This window comes from Anabas testudineus, chromosome 4, assembly GCF_900324465.2.
Source record: "Anabas testudineus chromosome 4, fAnaTes1.2, whole genome shotgun sequence".
Lineage (NCBI taxonomy): Eukaryota > Metazoa > Chordata > Actinopteri > Anabantiformes > Anabantidae > Anabas > Anabas testudineus.
The window spans coordinates 19,948,094-19,962,924 of NC_046613.1; the positions used below are offsets into that span (position 1 = coordinate 19,948,094).

The 14,831-nt window shown below is 39.8% G+C and overlaps 1 protein-coding gene across 2 annotated transcripts; it reads right to left on the bottom strand.

The window, feature by feature from the left end:
- Nucleotides 1-5,167: 5,167 nt before the first annotated feature.
- On the bottom strand, nucleotides 5,168-14,473 carry atg4c (autophagy related 4C, cysteine peptidase). 2 transcript variants are annotated; one of them, XM_026346061.1, is made up of 11 exons: nucleotides 14,277-14,473; nucleotides 14,066-14,187; nucleotides 13,506-13,589; nucleotides 12,871-13,101; nucleotides 11,072-11,411; nucleotides 10,624-10,694; nucleotides 9,491-9,693; nucleotides 9,133-9,211; nucleotides 8,283-8,359; nucleotides 7,695-7,814; nucleotides 5,168-7,326 (listed from the first exon to the last, which is right to left on the bottom strand). In XM_026346061.1, the coding sequence occupies exons 2-11, from the start codon at nucleotides 14,139-14,141 to the stop codon at nucleotides 7,159-7,161; spliced, it is 1,449 nt and encodes a 482-aa protein (XP_026201846.1). In that variant the 5' UTR covers nucleotides 14,142-14,187; nucleotides 14,277-14,473; the 3' UTR covers nucleotides 5,168-7,158. The 2 variants fall into 2 exon arrangements, with proteins under 2 accessions (XP_026201846.1, XP_026201847.1); XM_026346062.1 differs by lacking the exon at nucleotides 13,506-13,589.
- Nucleotides 14,474-14,831: the final 358 nt, after the last annotated feature.

The following is a 14,831-nucleotide window of genomic DNA, read 5'->3' on the forward strand; positions in this document are numbered from 1 at the left end:
GTAGCAAATAATCAGCTTTAAAACACTGACACTTTAACATAGTTGTCAGGTTATTCCAGCACCGACCATATCCTACAGAATAGATATAGTTTGTAGACCATTTTTAAATCTATCATGTGCTTAAAGACTTCAGTCCAATATGTGAATGTGCTTTTATGTAAATAAAAGGACCAAGCTCACTCACTCACTCTAAGGCTATGGTTAGAGTAACTTCAGCATTTATTATCTGAGGAGTATACCTTATTAGACTTTTGTGTAGCAGATATGTTACAGTGCCATTGAAATCAATAAAAAACTAAATGTGCAATGTAATTAATAAAAGTATTATTGGCTGCATTACAGTTGCTATATGTTACTGTTCAAGATTTGCAATTGGACAATGATGCATGTTTATCATAGATTTTTTTTTTACACAAACAAATTCACTTTTTGCAGTAATTCTGTTTAAATATAATGATTGTTGTATTTATCTGTATCACAGGATTGGACTTCTCTGACTTATCAGTACGGTAGCTTAAATAATACATAATGTGCATACAATACTTTAATTAACTGTTCACACACTCCTTATATGCAGTTTAGGGTAATTGGTCAACAGTGTTGTCCACTTGGGCTGGATGGCAGCAGCTGGGCCCAAGTAGCTCTGAGCTCTTATAACATCTGTCACCTTAGTCCTCTTAGTCGTCGTCTTTCTGTTGTATTTGGTTCCAATATGGGTTTTGCTACCAATATTTACCTACTGCATTTTCCACACATCTCTCACCTACACCACTGATTCTACTGACCATTCCTGTCTTTCTCTCCGTCTCTCACTCACATAGACATTCTCATACAGTATGCCACGTCAGCAGGCTGCAGCTTTAATATTTGCCTTGGACAATGGTCCACTCATTGTCCACTCAAGAGTTTCAAAATACAGAAAGATTATCAGGTGTATAATTTTTTACAATTCTAATTTCTGGGGTATTAAAAGGTTAGATTGCACCATTAGGTCGACTGTGAGCACAGGTGCTGATTAAGTTGATTCACTGAGGCAATTACAGCCAGATCCCCTTTAATTACTGTGGGTTTTATTGCAACTGCGTGATAATGGTGCACAGGGCCTGCAGGAGTTTTTGATGGAGATGAGATTGCAAAGTATCACACACAGACACAAATCTACAGCACAGGAAAGATACTTCACACACACACACACACACACACACCCAGAGAGAAAATCTCACACCGTGACTTTTTCTCTCGATTTATCTCTCACTGTAATACACACTCATTCATACACACTTTAGGCAGAGAGGAATACTAACTTGACAAAACTTACAGGCCACAACACGGCAGAGACTGATGTTAGTTAGGATCCAAGACACAGGTGAAGCTAAGACGGAGCTAGTGTGTGTGTTTGTGTGTGTGTGTGCTCATACAAACAGACACGCACACACACACACACACACACACATACAGCCGCTTTACCTTTACCTCAAACACCCACTCACACATATACAGAACACGCTTGCCACCCTTCTCCACACAGGCATGCAACAAGAAACAAGTCGACAGCTACACAGCAGGCAATATCCCCTGCCTTCAACCTCGGTGCCTGTTTCGGATGCATCTGGTTAGTAAAAGCTGACAAAGGGTCGGCCATGCCTCAGAGGACAGCAGAATGAGGAATTTCGGCGTTCCTCCACGTCACCCCTGAGATGCAGGATACACACACACACAAACACAGCCTGTGATGGGCTTCTAAGATTCCCTGTCACCAGGAATGGAAATTGAAAGTGGCACATACATCCGTTATCTAAATGTTAACTCCACTGCCCTTCTTGTTGTCACAGGCGGGCGAGGTTAGCCAACACTAGGTGGGGAGCTTTGCTTTGGGCATGTGCCATGGTACAGTGGCAAGAGGCAAGAATACAATACAATACAAGAATAGAAATATATCCTCCTATATTATATAGATAAAGCAAGTAATGAATTGTCACATACTGTATGTAGTGTGTTTATGTGTGTACGTATTTCAGTGAATTGATCTGCTGCTTCATTGTATGTTAATTTGGTTACTAGACCTCTAAATCTAAATATTTAGATTTGAAGTAAGTGGGTAGTAAAGTAAAGCAAAGTTAAACATCTCTCCTGCCATTTAGTTGTCCTTTAAGTGTTGCAGTGGGCTTGAGCCACACATTGTAAGTGACTATCCAGCTGAAATCTGGTTGAAATAAATATTATAACATTAATATAAATATTTTTCTGAACTTGCTACAGCTTTAAAATGCAAAAATCAGATGAAGATAATCAAATTGAAGTTCACTATAATGACCTAATTATACTGCTTTGCTTTATTTTAGACTAAAACCTATCCATTGTTTTAAATGAAATGTACTGGGCATTAATAAAAGGTCACACAGTTGTTGAAGTTATATTCTATTTGAGTTAACATTAGGCCATCATCAATGCAACACTTCTGCACTAGTGATTCACAAAATGTTTTACAGTTTTTATTACAATCAAAATATATGTCTGCAACGTGAGTGAAAAAGTTGAAGAACCTTTGACCTAGAATGCACTGTAGGTCATGTTCACATGGTGGAGCACCCTCAAGCTCCCGTCCCGTGTGGTGCTGATTAATCACAGTATTGTGACATGTGTCTGGCTTCAGACCAGAAGAGATGTGTGAGGCATGCAGTGTCTCAGCACTTCTCCAGGAGCTCCTGTGAACGGGAGAGATTGGGGGGTGAGGGGAAAGTAGGAGACGGGTGGAGGCAAGTGGACAGTTGCATGGACGGACTTGAGACTCCGAATGCAGTCTGATGCAGAGCAGGCAGTATTTACGCTCCGACGGCTGCAGGGTCCAGGAGCCAGATATATTTAGCCGCCAAGTGATATCTCGCAGAGATGAGATTTCAAAGTGAAGTACCTGTTTGAGGATGCATGGCATTCCACAAGGGTGGACAAGGGCTACTGGGTATAAATCTAACACTCCTGCACCTGGTGTGAAGACAGGGAGGGAGTGTGACACCTAAGATTTAGAATGACTTGCACACAAGCTGTACATGTGTAAACACACTCATCCATATAAATTTACACACAACTTATGAATGGAAAAGATCCGACACGTCACTTTTTCAGCTCTTTAAAGATCCACGCGACACACATTCACGCTGACACACACAGACTGTGCATATTACATGCCGCCCTGTGTCGTCCCCTTTTTGTTAAATCTAATTCTCCTGGATGTTCTCACTGTCATCCATCATGGTATTAGCTGGAGGAGATCCTGAGAACCAGAGGGTGATCGGGAATAGAAACAAAGCCTGCAGTCATCTTCTTCATCACAGCTAAATGACACAAATCAGATAATGTCAGATTTTCATGCAAAAGAAAATAGTTTACATTTTGACATTGTAAGCATGAAACTCAATTCAGTACTGCTTCCTTCTACGTGTGCTTCCATAGGCCTGGACAGGAAGCTAATGCATTAAGCAGGACCTTCTTGCATTATATATGTCAATACCATTAATTTCACAGTAAAATTACATGATGAATCTTTTATTATGCATTCATATTTAGTCATCTGTACATTTCTGCCTCTTTTCTAATTATATTCAATATTATTGTTTTGCAAACTTGTTTCTTGTCTGTTTTTGTAAGTTTATAACTCAGGATGCGGTGTTCTGTTACTATCAGGATCTTCTTCTTTTACTTTTTTGATTAGATGTTGCATTATCACAATCTTCAGTAGTGAGTTTTAGCCACAAGATGTTTCAGAGGGAAAATATAACATTAAACTCTTTCAAAAATAATATTTGTACATGAATTAATTCTGTTAATTCTGCTTCTGTTTGTTGTACTATTTGGAAAAAAGTGTCTTGCAGCAACTGACAGTAGTTTTTGGAGTTCATTTTAAATCTACCTGCCACCCAAAAATTCCAACTTGTTAATCATTGATGATAGCAGCCCACATTATTACCCTTCCACCACCATGCTGACAGCTGAATCAAACTGGTTACCTGTGTCCATGAACGATTCAGCTATGAGCCCATCTGTCAGGTCCATCCAATGTCGCCCTTATCAGTCCATAAACCCTTTAAGAATTCAGTCTTTAGGTATTCTCAGCACTTTAACTTGTATTTCTTATTTAGGCAGTTTTTTAGCTTTTATCATCTTGGAGGAGCTCTGAGTAATTTGTACCTTGTGCTTCTGCAGATTCCGGGAAGGCTGGAAAATGATTGCTCTGGAGGCTAAAGGCTAAAGTTCCTGGAAAGCGCATGCTTCTTCTTTTTTTTTTTTTTTTTTTGCAAATCTCTCACAGTTAATTTGTGGCCTAACCTCTCAGCATGTGTTTTGCAACCCTGCCTAACTCTCATTGACAAACCATCTGATTGTGTGGTGATCATATTTCTTTATCCCTCTTACCATCCCTTCAACAAAAAGCTGCCTAATAACAAACACTGTATTCTGGAATCTAAGGCATGCCTCAGTTTAAGCTGCAGCCTCTTTCAATCAAGCAACTGGATCACTTGGAAATTCTAAGGTTGAATTTGGTGTTGGAGCATTGAAAAAATATTTAATCAGAATACAGACTTGCCTGATAATTATGCACACAGTGTGTATATCTAATTGGGGACTATCCTATGAATACGTATGACCTTAAGATATTAGAGTATCCTACTTATTCCCCGTCCCTGCTGATCTCAATAAATTTTGCATGCCACAAGTCATTGGAAGACACCAAAGTAAAATCTTTATTGGGCATCTCTGTCTTTACATCCACCCCCCAGCTGTGTTAAATAGCAGGGCATGCTGCATGTGTCTGCGATGGGCTTGCTTTGCCTCGCTTATTGCATTTCCCCTGAGCCTGTGACTCATTAATCAAATATTCATACATCCCTCTGTAAATACATGGAGAACAGTCAACCCTCACAGTGCTCCGTGCCCCCCAGCACAAATGCTCTTTCATGTTTCTGACAAAAATCCCCAAATATCCCATTTCCTCCCCACACCTCCCTCCTGTCCATTCAACTCTTCCTCTTCTTTTCAATCTTCCTAAGATGAACAATGTCACTGGCCCTTTGCTCCTGCACACTAGATGTTCCTGCGTTGCTCATGGCTGCATGGTCAGCCACTATCGATGTAAAAAAGTCATGAATGAACACACAGATCACACAGGGGGTCTAAATGATGCCTTTATGTGCTTTGCCATGGTTTCTTCTTACTAGAGAAGAGAACAGATGAGGGATTATTCTTCCCGTCTGTCTATACATTGTCACCCTTGCCCCGCTTCCCCCACAGAAGAGACAGCTCCCTCCTTTAAAAAGCACGGCTCATCATAATACAAGAATTTGTACTGTACAGGAAAACAGTCTGGCATAGCTCAAACTAAGGGGGCAACAGACAGATTATCCATGGTAACAGAGCTTTGCACACAAGAATATTTTCTTTTCCTCTGCAGAGAAACACAATTGCTGCCAGTGTCACCGGGTCACATTTTTTCCAGTCCCTGGTTAATGGGCTGTAGAGATGGTTAGCACGTACGATTAGTTTTAATCTACTACATTTGACTGGGAGAGAAAGGGATTGAATACATTTCAACACACCACTGAAGTTTGTATCAAGCACTGAAAATGAAGCAAACTATTTTTTATTCTGCTTCAAATTCTCCAAGTGGACCTGAAAGTCAGGTATTTTGACTTTGTTCAAGTTTTTCACCCAGCTGTGTAAAAACTATTTTACATTGCAGATGTAAGTTTTCCAAGTTAACCCAGCAAACAGACATGCAGGTGTTGTGATGCAGGAAAGCATCAACAGTTGAAATACTACTTTGTTTTTGAAATGATAAATCAAAGTGCACTAGTTTCGTAGCCTATTGTGTATTCTAGGGTGCGTCTCCACTTCTAGGTTGTGAAAGTGTAGTTATTGCAAAGGTGTTTGTAAGAAAACTTTTCATTGTGTCACTCACAGTTGGAAAATACAGTTGGAGAAAAAAAACTTAAAGTGTTAGAAAATACCTCTTGAAATGCTTTGAAATAACTGGCCAGTATCAAGTGCACACAACATTCAAATAATAATTAATTATTAATACAGTATTTCCCTCTGATTCTATTTGTGATTTTACCCATTTCTATTAATTAACCACTAGTATTTGACTTACGTGTGCTCTAAATGTGCAGTACATATAATACAGTACACAAAATTAAAGCATCATATTGTGAAGTCAAATTAATTTCATATTGTGCTTAGTGAGGTGTAGCAAACACCATCATTTCTTTGACAAACTCTCCCGTCACCTCTTGCCACTTTCACTGTGACGCATAACTCTGTCAAAATTAATACCGCTCACATATACACACACACACACACACACACACTCTCTACGACACGCAAACTACCATGTCATCACACAACACCACAATACATCACTGCTAGGAGAAAGAAATGAGCTCCGAGGATGAATAAAAAGAAATGTTGGCAAAAGAATGGAGAGAGTGTCCTTCAAAGCATGTGTCCAATATCCTTCTATTATTCAAGTATTTCATCCGGGTGAAGAATTCATCATGTTTGATGAAATGGTTTTTGCAGATAGGTTTGGAGATGTTACTTAGTTCTGATAGTCCTTGGTCCATATTAAATATGGCTGGTAGTCTGCTGTTTACCACACTTTAAAAACTATGTCTAAATACATTGTGCAGCCCAGTGAAAGGATTTTAAAGTGGGCCAAGACTCATTTTAGAAATGCTAAACTGGACTTAGCAATCACTTTAAGTAAATCCTTTTGAGACGTCAACATGATGTAAGGCACAAAAACATCCTTCATAAAATCTCCCAAACCTGGCGACTTGATAAAGTAGCTATCAACATCCTGTCTTAAATCCATGAGAATACAAATAATGGTGCAAATGAATGGTGATCTCCTAGATGTTCGTCTTTTTGAGATGAGTATTTGAGCAGCAGAGCACCATAAAGGCTTCCTGACAAATTATTTAGTGTGCTCGCATTGCCAGGCAACAAACACATCCGACCACTTAATAGCAGTTTAGGGAAAAAGTGCTCAGAGACGAAGATTTCAGGATGTATAAACAGAATTAGTTTAAAACTTTAAAACCTTCACTGTGGCAGCATAGTCACACATTGTTCACTGCTCAGTAGGCCTTTTAATCAGTGTAGTCATAGCAGCACGAAGTCCCCGGCTGTGGTGACCGTCCTCTTTGGGTCACGGATGAAGGGCCATTCTCTCTTCTCTGGGGTCAGACCCGCCAATAGTTCGTAATCTTTGCCATGACCTTGCACAAAAGTGAACGCTGGATATTTGTCCTTCGCCGTTGGCTGCAGCACCTGAAACAACAACAGAGAAACGTTTCAGCTAAGTGCTAGTTTTACACCATACTGCACATTTCACAACAGTCGGTCTTGACTTTCAACACTAAACATACCATGAACTATTCTTCTTTTGTCACATGTTACCATGAGAGAACTCTGATTGATTTCAATATAAAGAACATAGAAAATGAGTCTCATAAGCAGTAGCATGATTTTCAGAGTGAAGACTTGAAATTTACATAACGTGCTGACTGGTATGTGAGGCCAGAGTCAGATTCATGGCTAAATGGTGCCACCTGCTGGTCAGTAGACAGTGGTTTTAAAATAATTGCTGATACGGTGGTAGTGGTGAGGCTGTTTTTGAGAACATCTGCTTTCCTCACCTTGGACAGCTCTTGACTGATTCTCTCATAGTCTTGGACACTTCTAGAATAGAAACCAATAGTGCAGCTTGGGTCCATCTTGCTGAAAGGCATCTTCTTCGGTGAAGGGCAATGATACGACTAGACAAAAAGAGACAAAATACATCTGAAAATATACTTTAAGAGGAAGCAGGGCACACATAGACTCCATAGCAGCATCAACACTGAATAAGTTGTATTCAGCATGATTTGATGAATGAAATCCTATTTACCTGCTGTCACAGCATCCATAAATTTCCAACTGTGGGGTGTTGTCACACTGTATACCACGGCATGCAGAAGCATAAAACAAAGTTGCTATGTAGTGCTGTGTGCTGATTTTTATGTATGGGCACTGAAATATTCAGGCTCACAGTATCTGATCCTGAATTTGCCGTATTTTTCTTAAGTGGCAGCTTCACACATCTGAGCAGCAAATAAATCAGCAGCTAGGTACTCCGTAATTGAGCTGAGGGCTGCTTTAAGATTCATACCCTTAAGTACTAACATGAACTATTAAATTCACATTACTGGGGCCCTAGTCAGCTCGTCTGTGTAATTTCACATTACCTGGAGAGGGAAATCGCTGGTGCTGACATCCACAAAAGACTGACAGTAATGAGGGTCCATGTAAATCAAGCTGTCATCTGCAAGGACAAAACAAAAGACAAGTTATTCAAAAACATCAGATTATTATAAAAACGCACTTCTGTTCAATTTCTATGCAGAGTAGCTCAAAGTCACCCGCTTGGCCTACTGTTGGGCTTGTGTGCATCAAATATGCCTCCCAGAAGGTTGTTGCTTTTTAATATCCAGCAGGGTGGATTAAATTCTGCATAATCAGATGCTGTTGTACAAGCACATTCTTTACATTCACAAAAAAGAGCTTGTCATTTAATTTTTGTGTGGGGGAATTACTTTTACAAACACGCAATTATATTCGACCATTTGCATATGATAAATGCAGCGCTGAGTGGCGCCTTGGCAGGGAGAATGTATTGCTTGTCATTTAGACATCATCCACCACTGTATTTCAAATTGGTAAAATGTAAATGCGTAAATATTGACTGCCAAGATGTACAACTGAAAGTTCCTCCTGGCTCCTGAAGGTGATGAAGAGTGGCTCACTTTGGGGCCCCGATGAAATTTAATGCATGCTTCCTATGGAAATCAATTACAGCTCACAACTTGGGAGGTATACTTGTGATAAATGAGTGAGGCTTTGATGGGTCAGAGAGAATAAAGCAAGCCCTGCTTCACTTTATTCCATCTTTACTCCTCTCCGTTTTCCTCATCCAAACAGGAATACATTAACTTACTTTGTCTCTTCACATAAGAAGGGTATATTATGCAAAACAAGCTGCTATTCGCACCAACACTCTCTGTGTGTCTTTCTATTTTCCATTATGCTAACACTAACCTTGAAATCCCACAAAGTAGCAGGCCTGTTTGGGCTTCCCTCCGATGATGCCTATGCAGTACTCCAGACTCAGTATGCTCTAAAAAAGCAGGGAAAGACAAAGAAACATCCAGTGAATCTGACTTAAAGCCTAAATAGCTTCATTGTGTTTCCTATTTGCCATAACTCAAGGACATTATCAGATGATAACAGATATTTTAAAATCTAATTATTCTTACAAACTTTACTCTCCAACAAGCTTTGTTCTTAAATACTAAATACCGTGTATGTAAAACTCTGTCATCAGAAAATTAAAATCAAACTGTGTTTGTCACTGAAACAAAGAGTGAAACTAATCTACACTACGTGTATCTCTCACCTTTGCAAACTCAAAATATTCCGGGTTTGTCTTTTCCCCTCCTAGCCTCACAGGGATGAGGATGATGACGGCCCGGCTATCTGGTAGGGGGGAGGCAGGAGCTGGTTGGCTGTTTTGTGTTGAAAGAGAGGCATCTGATCTCTCAGCTGAGGCCTGCCCGGCTTTTGGTGCCCTGTGGCTGTCGAGGACATCCGCACTGTACACTGTGGAGGATCAATTACACAAAGGTCAATTAGAGGTTATAGTGCCGCTGTGTGTGGCTTCTCAGTTATGTTTTTGTAAGTTTTGCCACATAATGAATCCAAATATATCCATATTTTATCTTTTTGCCAGTAAAATGTCGATGTGGTTCATCTTGGGTCAATGCATGTTTTGTCTGGCCGACCAACAAAAAGTATTAAATCCTCATAAGAGAAGCAGGGCCCAACAAATGTTTTGACATTTTTGCTTAAATATGACAAAATAATTATTTAATCATGTAACCAAATGCCCATTAGTTAATTACTTGATTACCTGACAAATCATTGCAGCTCAGTTATGGTTTTATTTGCTGTCAGTGGTTTTTGCTTTGACTTTTCAATCTTTTCGTGTATGGACTATAAGTAGGTCAAGTTATAGTGTTATACAGGAGAGAAAAGCAGCAATTCTTCTGTTTGAAAAGTCAGTAAAACACATTTTTGCTTTATAAATTATTACTAATCAAGTTTCAAAAATGTTTACAATGTTAGTTCGATTCAAATTGTAATAATCTAATCTGATGTTTCAGCCCTAAATTCCATTATGTACACATTTCATATGTAAAGAGGTTATTCAAGCTACATCCATACTAGCTCGAGTAAATTTAGTAAACCTAACACACAAGACACTCACTCCACACAAACATATGTTTGGTTCAAACTATTGAGAGATAAACATGAATCAAAACACGGGTTATTGAGGTTAAGAAGAGGTTAGACTGGGAGGTTATAGATTTGGAATAGATGTGTTTGTTGGGGAAGAGACGCACTTAAACTCATGTCACCACTCTCCACAGCTTCACAGTCTCTCAGCAGCAGAGAAGGGGAGGGAGAAGGGTCATTTTGGGCATCATGCCCAGTATCCTGTTTTATCAACAACAGGCTCATATTTCATACCTGTGCAGTCCTGGGAGACATAGGCAGTTATACCCGCCAAGGCAGGGTCCATCGCTTCCTCGACAGCTCTCCTAAGAGAGAGAGAAATAGAAGAGCAGAGTAACCAGAGAGAAGTTTATATCTGGAGGGTGGGTTACAAACATCAGAACTTCAAATTTTTATTATTAACTTGATGAACACTGATTGAATGTATTGAATTTATTATATATACTGCATAATCTATATGTAGTATGTTGTGAACATAGAATCAGGCTTCATTACCACTTTACATAAGCACAGTTCACCAAGAAATTCATCTAAATCTTAGATTTTACATGTTACGAATAATAATAGACAGAATGAATATGAGCGATATGATATATCTACTTTGTAGATCAGTCGAAAAATAAAAAGAAATGTAAAACTGTATCAACTGTAATAACTTTAAAGAAAACATTTTTAGACTTACTTGAGGATGTGTGCCACTATAGCAGGTCCGTACCAGTCTCCTGCCTGTTTCCCCATTGTCAGACCTAAGCGGACCAATCTGTGGAGGCCGAGCTGAGCTGAAGAGGTGTCCCCAAACCAGGACACCACACTGCGGTGGTACGTCTCTTTTAAGTGGGCATCTGCTTCTTCTGCAGATCCTGTGCCCTGGGTTTGAGGTATGGCTGATGATCCCTGATCGGACGGTCTGGGGGAACCTTGCAGAGAGGCCTCCAGAGAGGCCACGAGACGTTTGGCTGCAGTGGTCGTCCACGTCTCTGTGTCTAAAGGCTGGAGGGTCAGTGCCTCTGACCAGGTCCATTCTGTAAAGAACAAAAATCAAGTTGCAATGATCAAATTTTCTATGTAGACTTCACTTTTTGCAGACTGTTTTTTTTCACAGATTTTATTTCAAATGAATAAAAAAATGTATAGATTTATTACTTTGCCCACTAGTGTACTCTCAGTAACTCAGTAACAATTCTCAATAATTTCTGAGGCACCTGTTTATCTGGAGAAAATATTTATCCTTGATGATGAAACTCAAGTGTACGGACATTTTACAGGTTTGTGAAGTAGTGTGAAGCTCAAAGCTCAAATGATTGATTCCCCCAACTCAAGAACATGACACTCATGTTGTAAAAATAAGTAAACACAAAAAAACTAAATGGATTGGATGGATGCAAAACTTTCTATGCAGCAAAAAACAGAACGACTCAAATGACCTAAACTCAAATATTAGAAAATAATATTTTAATTTATAGTATTTGTCAAAGTGAAAGGAAAGGCTGCTGGTTTTCTAACCCCATTATCAAATAAAGGACACATTCTCTACAGGACTCTCTGAACCTGAGCACTGAACACATTAAAGTTCAGTTTAGAGAATCACCATTAAGGACAAAAAGTCTTTCAGAACTTAAAATTAAAAGCTTTTGCCTTAAACAGACAGAACCTTGTGCGCTTCAGTAACAGATGAGGTGTCATTCTGTTCAATTATAAGATTGAAGGTTCCAGTATTTCACTTTAACTGTGCCTTAGCCTTACAAACACGGTGGGACCTGAAGGCAGAGAGAATGGGAGTGGCCTGGGCAATAAAATGAGCCAGAGTAGATTCTAAGGCATTAAGAAAATGACCTTGATCCAAAGTGAATCAAAGCGAAATTGATCAATAAATATCCTTAAGTGGCTATTAGTCATTTTATAGAGAAATATTTAATTAGTGACATATTTTAGATTTGACAGAAGAACAAGTTTCCAATATTGTTTTCTAAATGACTGCATTAAATCGACAGTCATCTCATTATGTGAACCCTATTAAGTCTAGGACACTTCACAGACTGAAGACCTCACAAAGATATGAGGAATTCACTTATTTTAAATGGCATTAACTAAATTAAACTTTCTATTTTAGGTTGAGAATGAAGAAACTCTCAAAACTGGAAGAACTGAAGAATCTTAATAGGAGATACATTTACGCTATATTGCCTAAAGAATTTATCTTAACCCACTTAAACTACAACAAATGTATTAGGTCGCTGTGTTAATAAATTAAGACTTTAGCTGATTGTTATCAGTTTATCTCTATATTCATAAACAGTAGCTTCAATTTGAACATCTAGAAGCTGGCAACTACACATAATTGTGTGTAAATGAAATATATTTTGTATTGTTTCTCATTGACCATCTTGTCAGTTTATCTTTAGAAGGGCCCAACCACCAACTGTCACTTTGAAATGAGAAGCATCAGACTCCATCCTACTGTGGTACCATCGTTTCACTCACCCCTGCCCAAGAAGTGCAGAATAAGTGCCTGAGCCAGCATCATCTGTCCGGCCCTCAGCATGCAGCCCCAACCGCAGTCGGAGGTCAGGGTGGAGCCTGGCAGGAGAGGGAAGTCCTCTCTATAGGTCAGCCACACGCGAGATGTAAAATCTTTCCGGAAAGCCTCCACATTCCCCATGATGAAGTCCTCATCAAACGCTTCGTAGCAGGCTTCTGTAGGACTGTCATCATCTGAGACAAACAAATGATCCTGAGATCAACAGGTTTTGCAGTTGACATAAGTGCAAGTCAGATATGTCCACAGTGGCACAGCACCAAGTTAAACATTTTACCACTCTTTTACTCCCTACGTGTTTATAAAAGATGCACTACGCTAGAAAAATAATTTCCTAGTTAGAGATCTGGCACAGTTTAATACTGGCTAAACCACTTTTTTTCATCATTTTCAATTAAATCATGATCCATAGGGTGAAATGTTTGATAATTGTTTTAGTTTGTGAATTCATCAGATCCAATATGACTCTAGCTGGAGGTAGACATATAGCAATATACTGTGTGTCAGTTAACAACTTGCGTAAGTATGTAATTAATTTTTTTCTTGTAATCCTATGTGTGCATTTGCACGTGCACGATACCTTCAGCCTTAAAATGGTAACATTTTCCAAGGAGAAGCACTGGGGAATTTCTACTGAATGAGGTCTTCGGTTTCAGAGCCCAACCTAAGAAGCACAATAGAAAGACACTATATCATGGTTTGCTGGCGACGGTTAAAGACAGAAAGCACTGAGACATCATATTTACCTAGTTTACAGGCTACTCTACACCACCCATCGCTACAGCATTGTTTTTCTCCCACTTCCTGATACATGAAAGGCAGGGAATATCAGTCGTTGAAAAAAACTGGACGGCACATAAACCAGTGCAGACAGTGACAAAGAACTATTTTAAGGGCTGACTCAACAGCAGTAGGCTCTTGTCTCACTCAGTTGTTGTGCTTGTTTTTGATTTGTGCCATCTCCTGTGTCCTCAGTGCATGTTACTGTTGATCTCTCTGCATTTCAGTTGCACAAAATCCAATTTAGGTGATCCACTAATTTTCAGCAGTGATGCATGCACACATCAGAAACACAGTGCACACAGAGGACTGAGCATGGGTGCTAAGGCTGGGTGTGCTGCCCTCAAGCAAATGACTTACTGTACTTCACATTGTGCCACACTGACAAGAACTTCGTCTTCAATTTTTCCACCTCGTCGCTCCCTTTATTCTCCATTTGAGCCAGCAGGAGATTGAACCCATTACCACTCAGCAAACACACCCTACAGTGCACAAACACACACACAGTTAGAGGAGCATTAAACAATGACACATGACATGTAATCCCATATTACAGCTAGCATGTCGTTACCTTTGCGCCTCTTCGATCCAGCTGTTTCCCACTCGCAGCTGCTCTGTAACGTTGTCCCCGCACAGGTTTAAACCTCACATTATATTAGACAGACAGTTTAACGCCGTGTATCGTCCACCACTTGCTGTGTAACATCTTGACGCTGCCCTGTTGTCGTCCATGTTCACACTTTGAGGAAGTCGAGGAGTCTCGTCACGTGATCTCGCGGTATTTCCGCCGGAGCGGAGGAGGAGGAGGAGGCTCGTCACTCATGTCTCGATCGCCCGAGTGGGCGGGGACTAACGTAATCACGCTGTGATGAAGGCAGACGGTAGGTGCGTGGGTCCTTCCGTGAAACAAAACAAGCGCTCCTTGGTGTATAAAGGCAGGGTCACAATTATAAAGCAAGTTTCACATATATGCCACCTTCATCACATCAGTTCTTATTAATTTCCCCACATAGCTGCGATGAAGGTCAGCTTGTTTAATTTAGCTGTGGTAAATCCATCTACATCACACATCATAAAAATATTTGCAAGCCAAGCTGGTAAGAAACTGTGTGCATTTACTCAAGCA